The sequence below is a fragment of the Danio rerio genome, chromosome 21, assembly GCF_049306965.1.
Source record: "Danio rerio strain Tuebingen ecotype United States chromosome 21, GRCz12tu, whole genome shotgun sequence".
NCBI classification, from domain to species: Eukaryota; Metazoa; Chordata; class Actinopteri; order Cypriniformes; family Danionidae; genus Danio; species Danio rerio.
Genome location: NC_133196.1, coordinates 11,385,745 through 11,401,914, shown reverse-complemented (window position 1 = coordinate 11,401,914; position 16,170 = coordinate 11,385,745). Strand labels below are relative to the sequence as shown.

The following is a 16,170-nucleotide window of genomic DNA, read 5'->3' as shown; positions in this document are numbered from 1 at the left end:
CATGAAATGGTAATAATAAAGTTTTACAAAACGATTTAATGCTTTCGAAAATCACGATCGCAGTATGCAGTATATATGTCCATGCCTAATATACGATGGCCAGAAAGTGACTTATTTTTTTATAAATTGTTACATTTTTGATATTTGTTATGCAGCAAGCCCAGAGATTGTTGTGTACACTTTGATTTTATATAAAATTTACTTTAATGTGTGATAGGAATAAAACGTGATCATAAACGAATGATTTCTCCACTCCAATGAATGGCGGCTTGGACCCGGAAACAGTATGACATACGTCACAAACACGTCACCACTTAACAAGCGGATAGTGTAAATCTGATTGCTGAAGAAGGTTTTGACGTGGCGCTTCATAGCAAAAAAACAAGCATAGGGCGTTTTTTTAAAAATGACACTTTTACGTCTGTCGTTTTGAGCGTTGGTTGGCATGATCACATTGATGCCCTTTATTTAGTCACGAGGCATCAAACATCAACGGAAAACGTAAGAAAAAACCTTCTTGGTGTGCACGGGCAGATCCATTACACCATTAGTAAATATATATATATATATATATATATGTGTGTGTGTACTGTATATAGGAGTGCTACATGGATCTCTCTTAGGTCCTTTCCTGTTTTCAATTTCTATGCTACGCCTTGGTAATAATTTCAATGTATATAGATATAAAGTACTTCAATTGTAATTTATAAATGTAAACATTCAAATTATTGAGGATTGAAAAACCTCATATCAAGTGAAATAACATATCAAGTGGTTCATGCCAGACCTGTTGTATGGATTCCGGTACATTGGAGTCGATGAGTCTGAAGAGCAGGTTCCTAAGGGGACGACCCTGAGCACCCAGCACTGTGGCCCCCGTCCCGCCGGCATGTGCCAGCGACAGGTGGATAGACAACAGTTTCATACACAACAACACAAACTGGTGATGTTCCCTGGAAAGAAACAGAGAGGGTGAGAATGAGAAGTTTGAAGACGAGTGACCTTTAGTGAGTGCCAGGCCATATGCTGCTCTGACCCCAGCCCTGTGGGTATGGAGATGATAATGGGTCTGTGCCAGTTACCCCTGCAGCTTTGAGTGTTTGTCACATTCCTGCTAGATGAGAGTCATTTCAGCAGCTGACATAGACACAGGTATAGCAGATTACTTGCAAACCCATGCTAATGCTAGGGTGTGCTAGGTGGCTGTTAAGGGACTTATTTGCAGTTGTTTAAATGTTGCTATGTATTAAACTAATCTACCCAAAAGTAGTTAAAGAAATTTAGGGAATTGTAATAAAGGTTTCTAAAGAACTACAATATATGAATAACAGCAATCAGGACATTTGCCTATAAAATAAAATATATAAAATTAAATTTAAATTAAATGAAAATTAAATTAAATACAAACATTTAATAAAAAATAAAATAAAATAAAAATAAAATGAATTAAAATGTATTAAAATAAAATAGGAATTCAAGTGAAATAAAAATAAACAAAAACAAACACTAAATTTCATTCAATTTAAGTTAATAAAATAAATAAATATATAAATTAATTAATTAATTAAAATTAAAATTAATTTAAATAAAAATTTAAAATAAAATGAAAGTAAAAATTAAAATAAAAAATAAAAAAAATTAAATTAAATTAAATTATTTTTTAAATTAAATAAAATTATTTAATTTAATGGAATCATTAACGTGGAACTCTATTTATTCAGAGCTATTGGTAGAAAATAGCAGAAAATATCACAGCAACATTACATCATCTGAAGTTTGCAGTCTACAGCTATATTGTTAGACAATGAAATTGTTTTTGACCTAGCATGCATATCAGCCTATTGTCGGGACCCCCAAACCAAACTATGGCCTTTTATAATCCATAATAGGGGCACAATAAGATGGTATATGTACATCAAATAATTTTTCTTAATTCTACTTCAGTTTATCATGTTTTTAAAACCAACCTAAATATATCCACATCTCACCTCTTAGAGGGGAAAGGTGCAGGCGGTGTGTCTCCGCTGATACTGTCGCAGTAACGCTCCAGAAAACTGCGCAGATACGTAAAGGTGCTCTCCTCGAGATCCACACAAAACGGCCTGTGCCAAGCCACCAGCTGCCTGCCAAACGCACAAAACACAAACACATATAAACACACATTTACTTATGATAGAAGGGCTGAACAATTACTTTTACTTCCTTATTACAGTTACTTCGCAAGATTAGATTATTTATTAAAGGTTAAAAGATAAAGATATTATTAAAAGTATACAATTCTTAATTATTTACAAAATGATGAACATGTTATTTCACGTTTGATTGTTCAATTTCTGTACTTGAATACTGTTAAACTCCCCAGAAAAAAACATAAAGCACTGTTTATTTCACTTTCAAAATTAATAAAATCTTCCCAAATAGAGCTTTTCAAATCATCTGGTGAATTACATCTATATTCAAATCGTAATATATATTGCAGGAAAACAAAATATCGCAATGTCAGATTTTTCTAACATCGTGCAGCACTACATAATAGGAAAGCAATCCCAGCTACACAACTTTAAATGATGGAAAATGTAAATTGTATTTTATTAACACATCAGCAGAGAAACCAGATGGAGCTATGCAGGTTTTGATTTGCATAACAAATAGGACAAGTTGTCATTTCTGTGACGCTCTAACTCATTTAAGGACAAACTGCTATTGGTTTAGGTTAAGATCAGGAGGTTAAAGTTTTCATTATTATTATTATTATTATTATTATTATTATTATTATTATTATTATTATTTATAACTAATGAGTAGGGCCAGACAGAATACAAGGATATTTTTTTTTATTTCTGCACAAAATATTGTAAAACAAAATCTGCTAATTTATGTGGAATAATTATTTGGGAGTGAAAAATATGAAAAACATTAACGCCATATTTAACATGTATTTAAGGTTAACAGTATAAATCCAATAAGGTCCACTAGTTTGGTAAACAAAGTCTCTCATATAATACAATATATATTCTAACAAACAAACTGTATTGTCAATGAATCATATAAAAAATGTGCATATTAGTCAATAATATTACTGAAATTATTAATTATTATCTTTTATTCAGTTTTTAATAATTTAAGTAATTTTTTTCAGTAATTAGTATTATCATTTAATTTATTCATTTTCACACAAATATAAATGAATAAATAAATAAATAAATAAATAAATAAATAAATAAATAGACTCAACGATAGGCCTACCGATAAAGGACATTATGAAATACAGTACATGTATTGTGGAAAAGACCTGAAATCCCTCATCAGGACTAATGAAACGGTCTTCTCACCTGTCTGTAGGAACAGCAGTCCAGGCCAGGCTGTGGGAGGTGCCTGCTGTGATCTGCTGGATTGACACTCCTTCTAGACCAATCACCTTTTTGGGTTTGGTGACAGGCGTTGAGGTGTGGCCCTGCCCACACTGACCCATGGCATTGTTGCCCCAAGCAAACACCTCATTTTCTGTAACACAAAGCAATGAAATTATTTAATAATTTTCAAAAGAAAAAAAAAAAATGTAGAATTGATCTGTGAAATTTATTTTGACAATTAACAATCTGGGAGTATAGTAAACCACTTTTATTTAATTTAAAAATGTTTACTTTTGCTTCATTAAATAAAGGCTGCAAGAATATTTTAATTCGAAAAGCACACAAAAGTCTAAAATTTAAATAAAATCCATAAAATATCAGCTTTTACAAACTTCTATATTCTAAATCTGCATTTTATTGAGCCTAACTTTTATTGTATTATTATTTATAATATTATAAGCTATTATTTTCAGCTTTTCACTTTAATTTATTTTTAAACCCAAAATAAAATGTGCATTTTCTGTTTTACTAGTGTTATGTTTTAACATATTTTGTGCTTTCTTTGAGCATTTAGAGCATAATTCTAGAGCATTTGATGTTCAAAACATCAGTAATAAATGAAACTCCCACAATAAGCTATAAAATGAACTACATATATTAAATAATACAACATATTTTAAATAAGCTTAAAATTCTGTGTAAATAAATTAGAATGAATTAAACTGAACTGAATTTAATGGATCTGAACTAAAAACAAATTGAACTCAACTCAACTCAACTCAATTAAATGTTTAACACATCAAATACTATATTAAATAGAGAACTACACATATAATTTCTTTCTTTTTTTTTCTCTACATTTTTCAGTCCCATCTTTCCCATCCCATCCCTCTCACCATGAGACAAAGCGAGACAATGGCTGTCTCCACATGAAATGTCGATGATTTTAGTGATGCTGAGCTCTTCTATCAGTCGAGGTCTGAGCGATGTGGTTTCAGATGAGCCGCAGCCGAGACACGAGCCGCAGCCCCACGCAAACACCTGAACACAGAGACAGGACAATTTACAACAGTGCATATTTACTCTGTTAATGCCAGCGGGACCTTCAGTGGCCTCAACTAACATTTGCCTCGTTAGAAAATATGAGCAAAGAAGACTCATTGTTCAACTTTTAGCTCCAATTGTGAACAAATACTCCTAGTTTTGTGCACATCTTGTTATAGCACATAAAACTGTTTATTGGAGACGTAGTGAATTCCAGTTTTCTTTTTGATACCTGCCACCATGTTTATTAGGAAGTGCCCATTTTCTGACTTACTTGATGTAAACGGTTCTTTATTCGTAATTGTTTTATACAACATTTCAGTCTAAGAGATATGACAAAAACAACGTATAACAAAACAAGTCTTCTCATATCCTGATACATCACAATATAGTACTGTTTCTGTAAATTCAATGAATTAATAGCTGATAAACACTGACCGCATGGATAGTACTGTTTATTTTATTTACATTTTAAAGTATCCAGTACAATACAGAATGTGTTCAGCTGGCCAAATATACATAAAGCTTTAATCACTTGCAGTGTGACTCAAGTGCTATACAGTATGTTTAAAGTTTTCTCCCCACAATGTCGGCGAAATATTCTGCACCCTCAAAGGCACCTGTGGTAGCACCCAAAAGGCAGAGGAAGATGCTAATCATCGCACAAATAGTTGTAATTCTAGACATGCTAATGGAAAGGTAGAAGTTACACAGCTGTAGGGCACTTTTACAGAATAAATAAAAGCTTCGGTTCATCACTTTCGGTTTTACAGCCATAAAGCATCTATAATAATCGAGAAAAAAAATAAAGCTGGGGCGACGTAGTGGCGCAGTAGGTAGAGCTGTCACCTCACAGCAAGAAAGTCGCTGGTTCCAGCTTCGGCTCAGTTGGCGTTTCTGTGTGGAGTTTGCATGTTCTCCCTGCGTTTGCGTGGGTTTCCTCCGGGTGCTCCGGTTTCCCCCACAGTCCAAAGGCGGTACAGGGGAATTGAGTAGGCTAAATTGTCTGTAGTGTATGAGTGAGTGTGTGAATGTGTGTGTGTGTGGATGTTTCCCAAGGATGGGTTACGGCTGAAAGGGCATCAGCTGCGTAAAAACGTGCTGGATAAGTTGGCGGTTCATTCCACTGTGGCGACCCCGGATTAATAAAGGGACTAAGCTGTCAAGAAAATGAATGAATGAATGAATGAATGAATGAAATTAAGCTGATTATTTTGCGGATTTCCCCTATTCCGAGTTATTTTTAGAACGTAACTCCCACAATTAACGAGGGACCACTGTATCGCATACAATTTTTGCGAATAAAACACTGTTACCATCCACTAAGTCAATAAAAACAAAATCGTCACATCCTGGTGCACAATACCAAAAAGAAAAATGGATTTTGCTGTGGAAGGAGAAGCCACTGAGGGCCTTTTTTCTTAAACACACAGTGAAAAATACTCTGTTCTACACAATAGATCTGTGTTGTGACAAATTGAAGGAATTAAGTTATTAGGTTGTCACAAAAAAAAAATAATAATAATCAAAATAAAAATCACAAAAAAAGTAAGTAGTTTGAACAAATAATTTTTTAAATGTAATAAACGACTAGTGCCACAGCGATATCACCCTGCAGTCCAAGACCGGTTAGTCACTGAAGCTAAGCAGGGCTGAGCCTGGTCAGTACCTGGATGAGAGACCACATGGGAAAACTAGATTGCTGTTGCAAGTGGTGTTAGTGAGGCCAGCAGGGGGTCTTGATGCCCCAGTAAAGTTAAGTGGACACTATGCTGTCAGTAAGCGCCGTCTTTTGGATGAGACGTTAAACTGAGGATCTGACTCTATGTGGTCATTAAAAATCCCATGGCACTTCTCCTAAAGAGTAGGGGTGTAACATGCCAAATTCTCTCCATCAGCTCATACCCATCATGGCCTCCTAATCATTCCCCATCCATCGAATTGGCTTCATCTCTGTCTCTCTACTCCACCAATAGTTGGTATGTGGTGAGAGCACTGGCGCCATTGCACGCTGGTGGTGGTGTGGAGAAACCGCCCCATATGTTTTTTTTACGCGGCCGCCATTTTAAGAACCAAAGCGAGGCTGCGGTGGGAAGAAACCCGGAAGTATAGGACCAGCACTGTAAACATTGCAGTAACATGCTGTGGACTATTAACCTCCAGCTGTTGCCGAGATTTTAAAATGCAGAAATGGTGTAAACATCACTTTAATGTCATTCTGTAAGTTTAATTTAAACAATTAAAAGCAATTTAGCATCAAACAACATCTCAATCTCTTCAAGAGTAATATGCTTTCCTGCTTCAGCCTATGTAACCCGGTGAGTGATAAAACACTGCAGTCCTCAGTAGCACATCCTCATGTTGTCCCGGTACTGAAGTTTTAAAATTGTCCATTTCCTGTTTACATTCAAGCACCGCTGAGTGCGTTCATAAACAGTGCTGATTTACCATAGTATTCACTAGTGCTCATCAGTTTACCGCTCTTCACCCAGTGCAAACACAGATACACGGACACTGGAGCGCAAAGCAGCCGTGAAGATCAGTCGAGTCCTCAAGCAGATCACTCGTCTGTGTTTGTACTCTGTAAACAACGGAGGCTGAACTGATGACCTTCTCGGCCAATCACAGTCATTTCTGTTGAGCACGTGAACACAATGGCAAATCAGCGCTGTTTTAAGTAAGCCATCAACAGTGTTAACGGGAAATTGAAGGTTTTTCTTTTAATTCAGTATCGTGACAAGTCTGATAAGGTGAAAGAATCAGTTTATTAACTCGAGTTTGATAAAAGGCATCTAAAACGTGTGTTTGGGAAAGAAAACGTTAGCTAACTAGTGCCATTTCCCTTAACTTAGCTAAAAATGGCTTTTTATTTTCACCATTCATTCAGAAAGAACCTTCGGGTCATCGGAAGGTAGAGAAGTTATAAATGTGTGTCACTTTCTCGTCGCTGATAAGATATACAGCCAGGTACACAACGTTCCTATGTAACTCCCAATGATACTTCCGGGTTTTTTCCCACCACAGCCTCGATTTCGCTTTTAAAAATGGCGGCCGCGTGAAATCAGTCTATTATTGTGAAGCGCTGTGGGTGTATGGCCAAACACACAGGGCTTAATCTGTGCCGGAACACGTCGGATCCGGAACCTCTGAAATCTGATCTGGCAAATCATTTTCCCAATCCCCCTCCTCAACCGCCCTCCTCCTCCGTCTGCTCTTCACTTTCGTCTGTGACATAGCCTTCCCCTCACACCCCCCCAAAAAAGTTCATTTTAGGGCGTACTCACACAGAACGTACAGTTGCCTTGAACCGGGCCAAAGCACACTTGTCCCCCCTCCCGTCTCCCCCATTGGCCCGCGCTCACATTACATTCGGGCCTAGGCACGCTTACGCTATCGATGATGCACTGGTCAGAAGCGCTCTCGCTCAGCACAGTTCTAGTTATATCGTTTAAATTGTTCGAGATGCAGTGACGCACTCAAATATTTCGCCGAACAGATCAGCCACTTTTGACGCTCATAAACAATCATAAAGTCCTCGTGCTGCAGGAATTAGGAGGTTTGCTGAAGGTGCACAGCTGTGGCGCAGTGAGGAGTTTGTGTCTTTGATAAACTACAACAGTTTGCGTTCATTGAACAGTAAAAATCAATAATAAATCCTTATGAAACAGTCCTTTAAATGTCACGTCTCACTTTCAGTTTCGGGCTTTGGCGCATTTTGCACTCACACACAACCTTACCGCGCCAAACCCCAAGTGAACCGCGCTCAGTGAGCCCAATTCAGAGCACTCACACTTTTCAAACGATCCAGGAAACGGGCCAGAGCACAGTTCGGATAGCATAGTGTGAGTAGGCCCTTACTCAAATAGTTATGCGCATCTGGGTGTTTCATTAAGGTTTTTTTGTGCAATATTCCAAAATAAACCTAAAAAACAGGTGAACGGAAACATAAACAACAAACAAACAGTTTTCTTTGCTCATTTTTATCAATGAGTTCCAATATTAGCGTAGGACAGAACACTGTCACTGAACACTGGGAGTTTGTGTTTACCTGGCCAGCAGATGTCAAAGCCAGTGACGACTGGCTACCTGCACACACTTTCCTGATAATGAAGCCATGCAGGGCTTCTATCACTTTAGGCCTGTACACACGGTTTGTGTCTCCATGTCCCAGTTTACCTGTAACACAAGCACACAGATTTCCTTAAGGTGTGTTATATCCACAGGTTTTGTCTGTGCTGGCTCTCTATCTATTGAAACAGCTCGCAACAGCTTCATTTTAAACATGTTTAAGCCTGTCTGTACATGTTATGCTGATTGTGCTGTATTAGAGGATTTTTCTGGATTATCTGGTTATGAAAAAAGTGAATGTACCTATGGCCTACTCACTCTGAGAAAAGAGCACTATAAAGGGTGTACAGCTTTACAGTTTGGTACAAGCAAAATTATTTTTATTGAGAATGTATATTAACAAAAAGCAAAACTTATGTTTACCGCTGGTATATGTTTTGTGAAATATAAAAGATCAAGTTTTGATCAAATTATTTAATTCACTTGGAAAAAAATAAATGTATTTTTGCAGTATTTTTCCACTTGGTGAACTTAAATTAAAAAAAAAAGTTTTGGTAGTGAAATGCACAAAATATTGTTGTTTAAATGAACTAGAACCGCATTAAGTTGGATATTTATTGATAGAGACCGACAAAACTAAAAATGAATAAATAAAAAATTTATAAAATTAGATATAGAAATATGAAAAATAAAACTAGTAAACAAACAAAATAAATACAGATATAAATGAAGGAAATGAGTCAAAAGAAAAAGATCAATAAAAACAAAAACAATTGGATGGTGGATAAACAATTAAAAACACAAACAGACAACAAATAATAAATCGAACACTAAAACAGAAACAATAAACAGATAAATAAGTAATAAATATTTGCCTAAAAATAGTTTAAACATAACTAAACCAATAAATATTTATTATTCAACATAGTTTAAGCATAAAACCAGATGAAGTCAGTGAGTCATGGAGCGTCAGTAGAAGAAACTCCATTTATTATTCGGTGTCAGTCACGGCAAAAAATAAATGAATAAAATTCTTTTTCTTTAGCGGAAATATCTGTCTATGTGAAATTCCAGGTAAAATCTATATCACTTTCTATGTAAAAAAGTATTTATTAAGAATTTTGAGGCTTGTCTTTCAGGAAATAGCATGTTTCTTCTGAGAGACTGTTTACTAAATTTCACCTAAAAACAGCCATGTGTAATCTTTTTTTTTTTTTTTTTTTTTGGTAAAGTCCTTTCAGATCATGAAAAATAGGCAAGGTAATTTAAATAATGATTCTAGTATGGATGTGGATGTCTAGGGCAAAAAGTTAAAGAAGTAAACTACCACAGAAGTGCACAAACTATGAAACACCAGTTTACCGTTGTCTCCTCCTCCAAATGACCAGACGATTCGTCCGTCCTGAGCCACAGCGATGGTGTGTGAGCTTCCACAGGCCACCTGCCCGACCCCGCTAATGTCCTTCACAAGAGTTGGCACATTGCGACTGTGACTGTCACTGTGACCTACATCATGGACAGAAGGATTAATTGATTGATTAATTGATTGATTGATTAATTCAATAGTTGATTAATTGATTCAAAAACAAATAACTGATTGATTGATTGATTAAATGAATGAATAATTGATTAATTGCTTCAAGAACAAATAACTGATTGATTGATTGATTGATTGATTGATTAATTGATTGATTGATTAAATAAATAATTGATTGATTGATTGTTTCAAGAACAGATAACTGATTGATTGATTGATTGATTGATTGATTGATTGATTGATTGATTGATTGATTGATTGATTGATTGATTGATTGATTGATTGATTGATTGATTGATTGACTGACTGACTAAAAAATTAATTGATTGATTGCTTCAAGAAAAGATAACTGATTCATTGACTGGTTGATTGATTGATTGACAATGAATAATTGATTCATTGATTGATTCGTTTAAGAACAGATAATTGATTGATTGATTGATTGATTGATTGATTGATTGATTGATTGATTGATTGATTGATTGATTGATTGATTGATTGATTGATTGATTGATTGATTGATTGATTGATTGATTGATTGATTGATGTGTTATAAGTTGTAATCGCCCCGCATGGCATGTAATCACTTATCTTATATAGATCAGTGCTTGTACTGTATCACTCAGGTTATATTTTTATGGGGCCATTCACATACTGTTTCCAAAACCTTGTTGAAAACGCCAAGAGTGCTTTACCTTTACAAATTAAAATGCGTTTCTGAACTCGCAATACTTTGCCATTTGTCTTTGCTATGGCTCAACTTTTGCTACCATGTTATTAATACTGAATGTGTGTCATTGTTATTACTTGGAGTTAGCGTTAAGGGTAGAGTAATATGCTGGTGTTTAACTACATTGCTTTATTGCATTCCTGCATTGGGCTCTCACACACTCTCTGCTACTTTATAGCCATGGTGAGTTTTTCTCTCTGTCTCTCGCTGAACCAAGTCATCCAATCACAACAGACTGGGTCATCGGAACAATCACAGCAGATTAGCCTCAATCTAAGAAGGAGTTTGGCAACAAATGAATCAGAAAATGAACGTGTTTTTTGACCTTGCATGCATAGTCTGTTGTTGGAGATCTCCAAAACCAAAATATGCCATTTTATAATGCAAAATGGGGGCTCTTTAAAAGTCTGTGTGCATATACACCATTAGATCAAAGATAAATATTCTAAAATTCCTCAAGAATTACCCCGGTTTGAACACTTCCCTTAAAATGTTTCATGAATAAAAGCTTTTACTAATCATAGACACAGAAAAAAACTGAGACAGAACTTCTGACACAAGAGTCTGACTCAGTTTGAGGCATCCAGTCGCCTCTCTGATAATTATTTCTCTGCAGATCAGTAATAAAAAAAAACCTTCTCTGCAGTGCGTACTGTGCACAGCAGTCAGTCAAAACCTTAAAAACCACCTCACACAAAAATCAATAGCGAATTGTATTTCACTGACAACACCATATCTGAGAGCAGACACTCAAATGTGTGTGTGTAGTGATGTTTGAGGGTCTATAAGAGGAGAGTGATGTACCGAGTCGACCGAAGTCTCCTTCCCCCCAGGTGTACAGCTCTCCATCATTAGTCACTGCAGCGCTGTGTCTGTATCCAGCAGACACACACACCACCACCTGCAACACACACAAGCAAAAGGTATGATTATATTAGTCAGGTCCTGTTCATGATGCACTGGCTACCCATTAAACATTGTTTAAAGGTACAGTATGCAAGTTTGACAACCAGTGGTTGAACAAGGTATTGCATTCCTGGATCAAAACACACCCAAGCACAGCACCAACAGTGCCTGACTATCAAGCCTAAAGGCTGACTTAAGTTGTGTTCTAAATGAAAGCAACAACACGTGATAGACGGAATATTCTCCATATTAAAAGGAGTTTTTTTTTCTAACTAACACCTTGAATTGATATATTAGAAACTTCTATATAATTCAATTAACTTCTATATACTTCCATATACTGAAAGCAGCAGCACATAGTTAAAAAATAATATGTATTATTATTAAAGTGTTGGTCAGTTTGTCCGCTTGACAATACCATTTAGCAATGAAGCAATACAACTTTATTAAAATAAATAAACTGAGAATTGTTTTTACTTATTTCAAATGATTGTTGCAGAAGGTTTCCTTTTCAAAGTTGCGAAAAGGTCATAAATTTCAATATATGGCAATATTTATATTTAAAAACGCAATAATATTGTTTTGTGACACTAATAATGTGATTATATTGTATCATGGAGACTGTGGCAATCCGTGTGCCCCAATGCTAATGTTAGCAGATCAATTTCACCATTTTAAAACAGCCTTTTTGCACAAAAGTTTGCTATATTGAACCTAGTTCAAATTCATGTCATATCAGACTTTCTTTGTCTTATCTCTGTAAAGTGTTTTGAAACGATCTACATTGTGTAAAACACTATAGACATAAAGACGGCTGCTAGGGCATTATAATGATTTATTGTTATTGGGATTGATTTGACATGTAATGTTGTTGCTAGCAACTTCTGGACTTGCTATAGCATTGCTTACTGATGTTGCAATGCAGTTTCTATAGTGATCTCATTTAGTCCAGTCAAGTCAATTCAAGTCAAGTAAAATTTATTGTTATTCCTTCATGAGTGTACATAAAGTGGAATGAAATGTCTTGTTTTGCAAGATCACTGTGCTACATAAATTAACACGATCATGAATATAAACACAACACTGGACGTAAAAGAACCATTTTTAAACCTACAGTGCATCCGGGAAGTTTTCATAGCGCTTCACCAATTCCACATTTTTTATGTTACAGACTTATTCCACAATGAATTAAATTCATTAATTTCCTCAACATTCTACACTCACAGTACCCCATAATGTGAAAAAAGAGTTTTTTAAATTTTTTCAAATTTATTAAAAAATACATCAGTATTCACAGTCTTTGCTCAAGAATTTCTTGAAGCACCTTTGGCATCAATTATAGCCTCAAGTCTTTTTAAATATGATGCCACAAGCTTGGCACACCTGTCTTTGGGAAGTTTTGCCCATTCCTCTTTACAGTACCTCTTAAGCTCTATTAGCTTGGATGGGAAGCGACAGTCATTTTCAGATCTCTCCAGAGATATTCAATAGGATTTAGCTCTGGGCTCTGGCTGGGCCACTCAAGGACAATCACTGAATTGTTGTGAAGCCACTCCACTGATATTTTGGCAGTGTGCTTTGGGTCATTGTCCTGCTGGAAGATGAACCGTCATCCCAGTCTGAGGTCAAGAGCACTCTGAAGCAGTTTTTCTCTCAGGATGTCTCTGCACATTGCTGCATTCATCTTTCCCTCTATCCTGATAGTCTTCCAGTTCCTGCAGCTGAAAAACATCCCCACAGCATGATGCTGCCGCCACCATGCCTCACTCTAAGGATGGTATTGGCCTGGTGATGAGCAGAGCCTGTTTTTTTCCCCAAACGTAATGCCTGGCATTCACTCCAAAGAGTTAAATTTTAGTTTAATCAGACCAGAGAATTTGTTTTTTTATGGTCAGAGAGTCCTTCAGATGCCTTTTGAGAAATTCCAGGCAGGGAGTGGCTTCTGTCTGTTTGCTCTACCATACAGGCCTGATTGGTGGATTGCTGCACAGATGGTTGTCCTTCTGTAAGGTTCTCCTCTCTCCACAAAAGATTTCTGGAGCTCACAAAAAGTGACGATCAGTTTATTAATCACCTCCCTGACTAAGGCCCTTCTTCCCCGATCACTCAGCTTAGATGGCCAGCCAGCTCTAGAAAGAGTCCATGTGGTTTTAAACATCTTCCACTTACGGATGATGGAGGCCACTGTGCTCATTGGAACTTTCAGAGCAGCAGAAATTTTTCTGTAACCATCCCCAGCCTTGTGCCTTGAGACAATCCTGTCTTGGATGTCTACAGACAATTCCTTTGTCTTCAGGCTTGGTTTGTGCTTTGAAACGCACTGTCAACAGTGGAACTTTATATAGACAGGTTTATGCCTTTTCAAATCATGTCCAATCAACTGAATTTACCACAGGTGAACTGCAATTAAGCTGCTGAAACATCTCAAAAATGATCAGTGGAAACAGAATGTACCTGAGCTCAGCTTAGAGCTTCACGGCAAAGCCTGTAAATACTTATGTACAGGTGATTTTTCAGGGTTTTTATTTTAATTAATAAATTTGCAACAATTTCGACAAATCGTTTGTTCACATCATCATTATGGGGTATTGTGTGAAGAATTTTGAGGAAATAAATTAACTTAATCTATTTTGGAATAAGGCTGTAACATAAAAAAACATGGAAAAAGTGAAGCGCTATGAATACTTTCCATAAATATAACTTGTATCAGCAGAAACAAAAAATAACACCATTTCGCACCTTTCCCAATAGAGGGCCTTGTATAATCTTGGGGTATTTCTGTGTGGCACTGTTCCCGTGGCCCAGTTTGCCATAATCTCCATCTCCCCAGCTAAACACCTCTCCTTCCGCTGTGACGGCCAACGTATGTCCGTCTGACCCTTTAGAAGACGACACTTTCCTCATGGTGCGCGGAGGCTCTAGAACCAGCTTTTTGGGCATGGACTGGTTATTAGAGTCTCCAAGTCCCAACCGGCCATAACTACCCTTCCCACAAGCCTTCACTGCCCCATCAGCGGATACAGAGAACGTGCAGTACTGGCCTGCCTCAATCTGCAGGTGGAAAGAGAAGAGCACTGTTTAGAGCAGAGTGAATTGAATCAAGTATGATTGAGGATGTCTAAACAGTATTAGTGAAAGAGCACAGTTTATTTAGATGCACCTGCTGTTCTCTAAATTGCATTTCTCAGTAATAATGAAAAGACATCTGTATTAGAAAAAAGAGAATGCTTGGTCTGAAGACAACTTCAGATCAGATAATCAAACTTTGTACAACATATATCTATATTTGAGAGAATAGAATGAATTTTTAGCTGACAAGAGATATAGGTAAATATAATAAGTAAATAAGTTATAAGTAAATATAAGTTTAATATTATTCATAAAACAGTCAGCCTGGTATAGTTGGAATACATGCTATACCTTTGTTAGGTAAGGTATAACAAAGGTATAGCATGTATTCCAGCTATACCAGGCTGACTGTTTTATGAATAACATTAAACTTATATTTACTTATAACTTATTTACTTATAAAGCTAATAATGCACATATAAATAAATAAATAAATAAATAAATAAATACCTGATATACCTTATACTCTGAAAAATAACGCTAATAATGTGCACATAAATAAATAAAATTAATTAATTAATAAATAAACAAATACAAAATAAACAAACAAATACATAAATAACTGATATACCTTATAACAAGGAAAATAATTATAATAATATGCACATAAAAAATAATAAATAAATAAATAACTGATATACCTTACAACATGGAAAATAATGCTAATAACGCATACATAAATAAATAAATAAATAAATAAATGATATATATTTTAAACTTAAAAATAAAGCTAATAATGCACATATAAATATATAAATAAATAAATAAATACCTGATATACCTTATAACATGGAAAATAATTATAGTAATGTGCACATAAATAAATAAATAAATAAATAAATAAATAAATAAATAAATAAATAAATAAAAGAAAGAAAGAAAGAAAGAAAGAAAGAAAGAAAGAAAGAAAGAAAGAAAGAAAGAAAGAAAGAAAGAAAGACCTGATATACCTTATAACCTGGAAAATAATGCGAATAATTCTTACATAAATAAACAAATAAATAAACAAACAAACAAATAAATAAATAAATAAATAAATAAATAAATAACAGATTTCCCTTATAACCTGAAAAATAATGCTAATAATGCATACATAAACAAATAAACAAATAACTGATATATCTCATAAGCTGGAAAATAGGGCTTATAATGCACAAATAAATAAATAAATAAATACCTGATATACCTTATAACCTGGAAAATAATGCTAATAATGCACACATAAATAAACTTATATATAATCATTAAATTTACAAAACAATATAAATATATATATATTTTTATAAATGTGTATTTTATATATTTAAAATATAAAAGCATGCAATACAAATTTATTTTGAAATATTGAATTTCAAAATTGAATTGAAATATGCTGCCCTAAAATAATCTCTTTTTAATATCCA

General features: G+C 35.1%; 1 protein-coding gene across 20 annotated transcripts in view; it reads right to left on the bottom strand.

Moving 5' to 3' along the window:
- The window catches only part of LOC567670 (probable E3 ubiquitin-protein ligase HERC1), a 167,731-nt gene that overhangs the window by 125,805 nt on the left and 25,756 nt on the right, over positions 1-16,170 (bottom strand). For all 20 annotated transcript variants that reach the window (XM_073935797.1, XM_073935798.1, XM_073935784.1 and 17 more), the window contains exons 5-12: positions 14,378-14,689; positions 11,537-11,633; positions 9,828-9,971; positions 8,446-8,573; positions 4,250-4,394; positions 3,333-3,504; positions 1,989-2,123; positions 788-953 (exon numbers count right to left, since the gene is read on the bottom strand). In XM_073935797.1, coding sequence (XP_073791898.1) covers positions 788-953; positions 1,989-2,123; positions 3,333-3,504; positions 4,250-4,394; positions 8,446-8,573; positions 9,828-9,971; positions 11,537-11,633; positions 14,378-14,689 — 1,299 coding nt within the window. The remainder of the gene's footprint in view (positions 1-787; positions 954-1,988; positions 2,124-3,332; positions 3,505-4,249; positions 4,395-8,445; positions 8,574-9,827; positions 9,972-11,536; positions 11,634-14,377; positions 14,690-16,170) is intronic.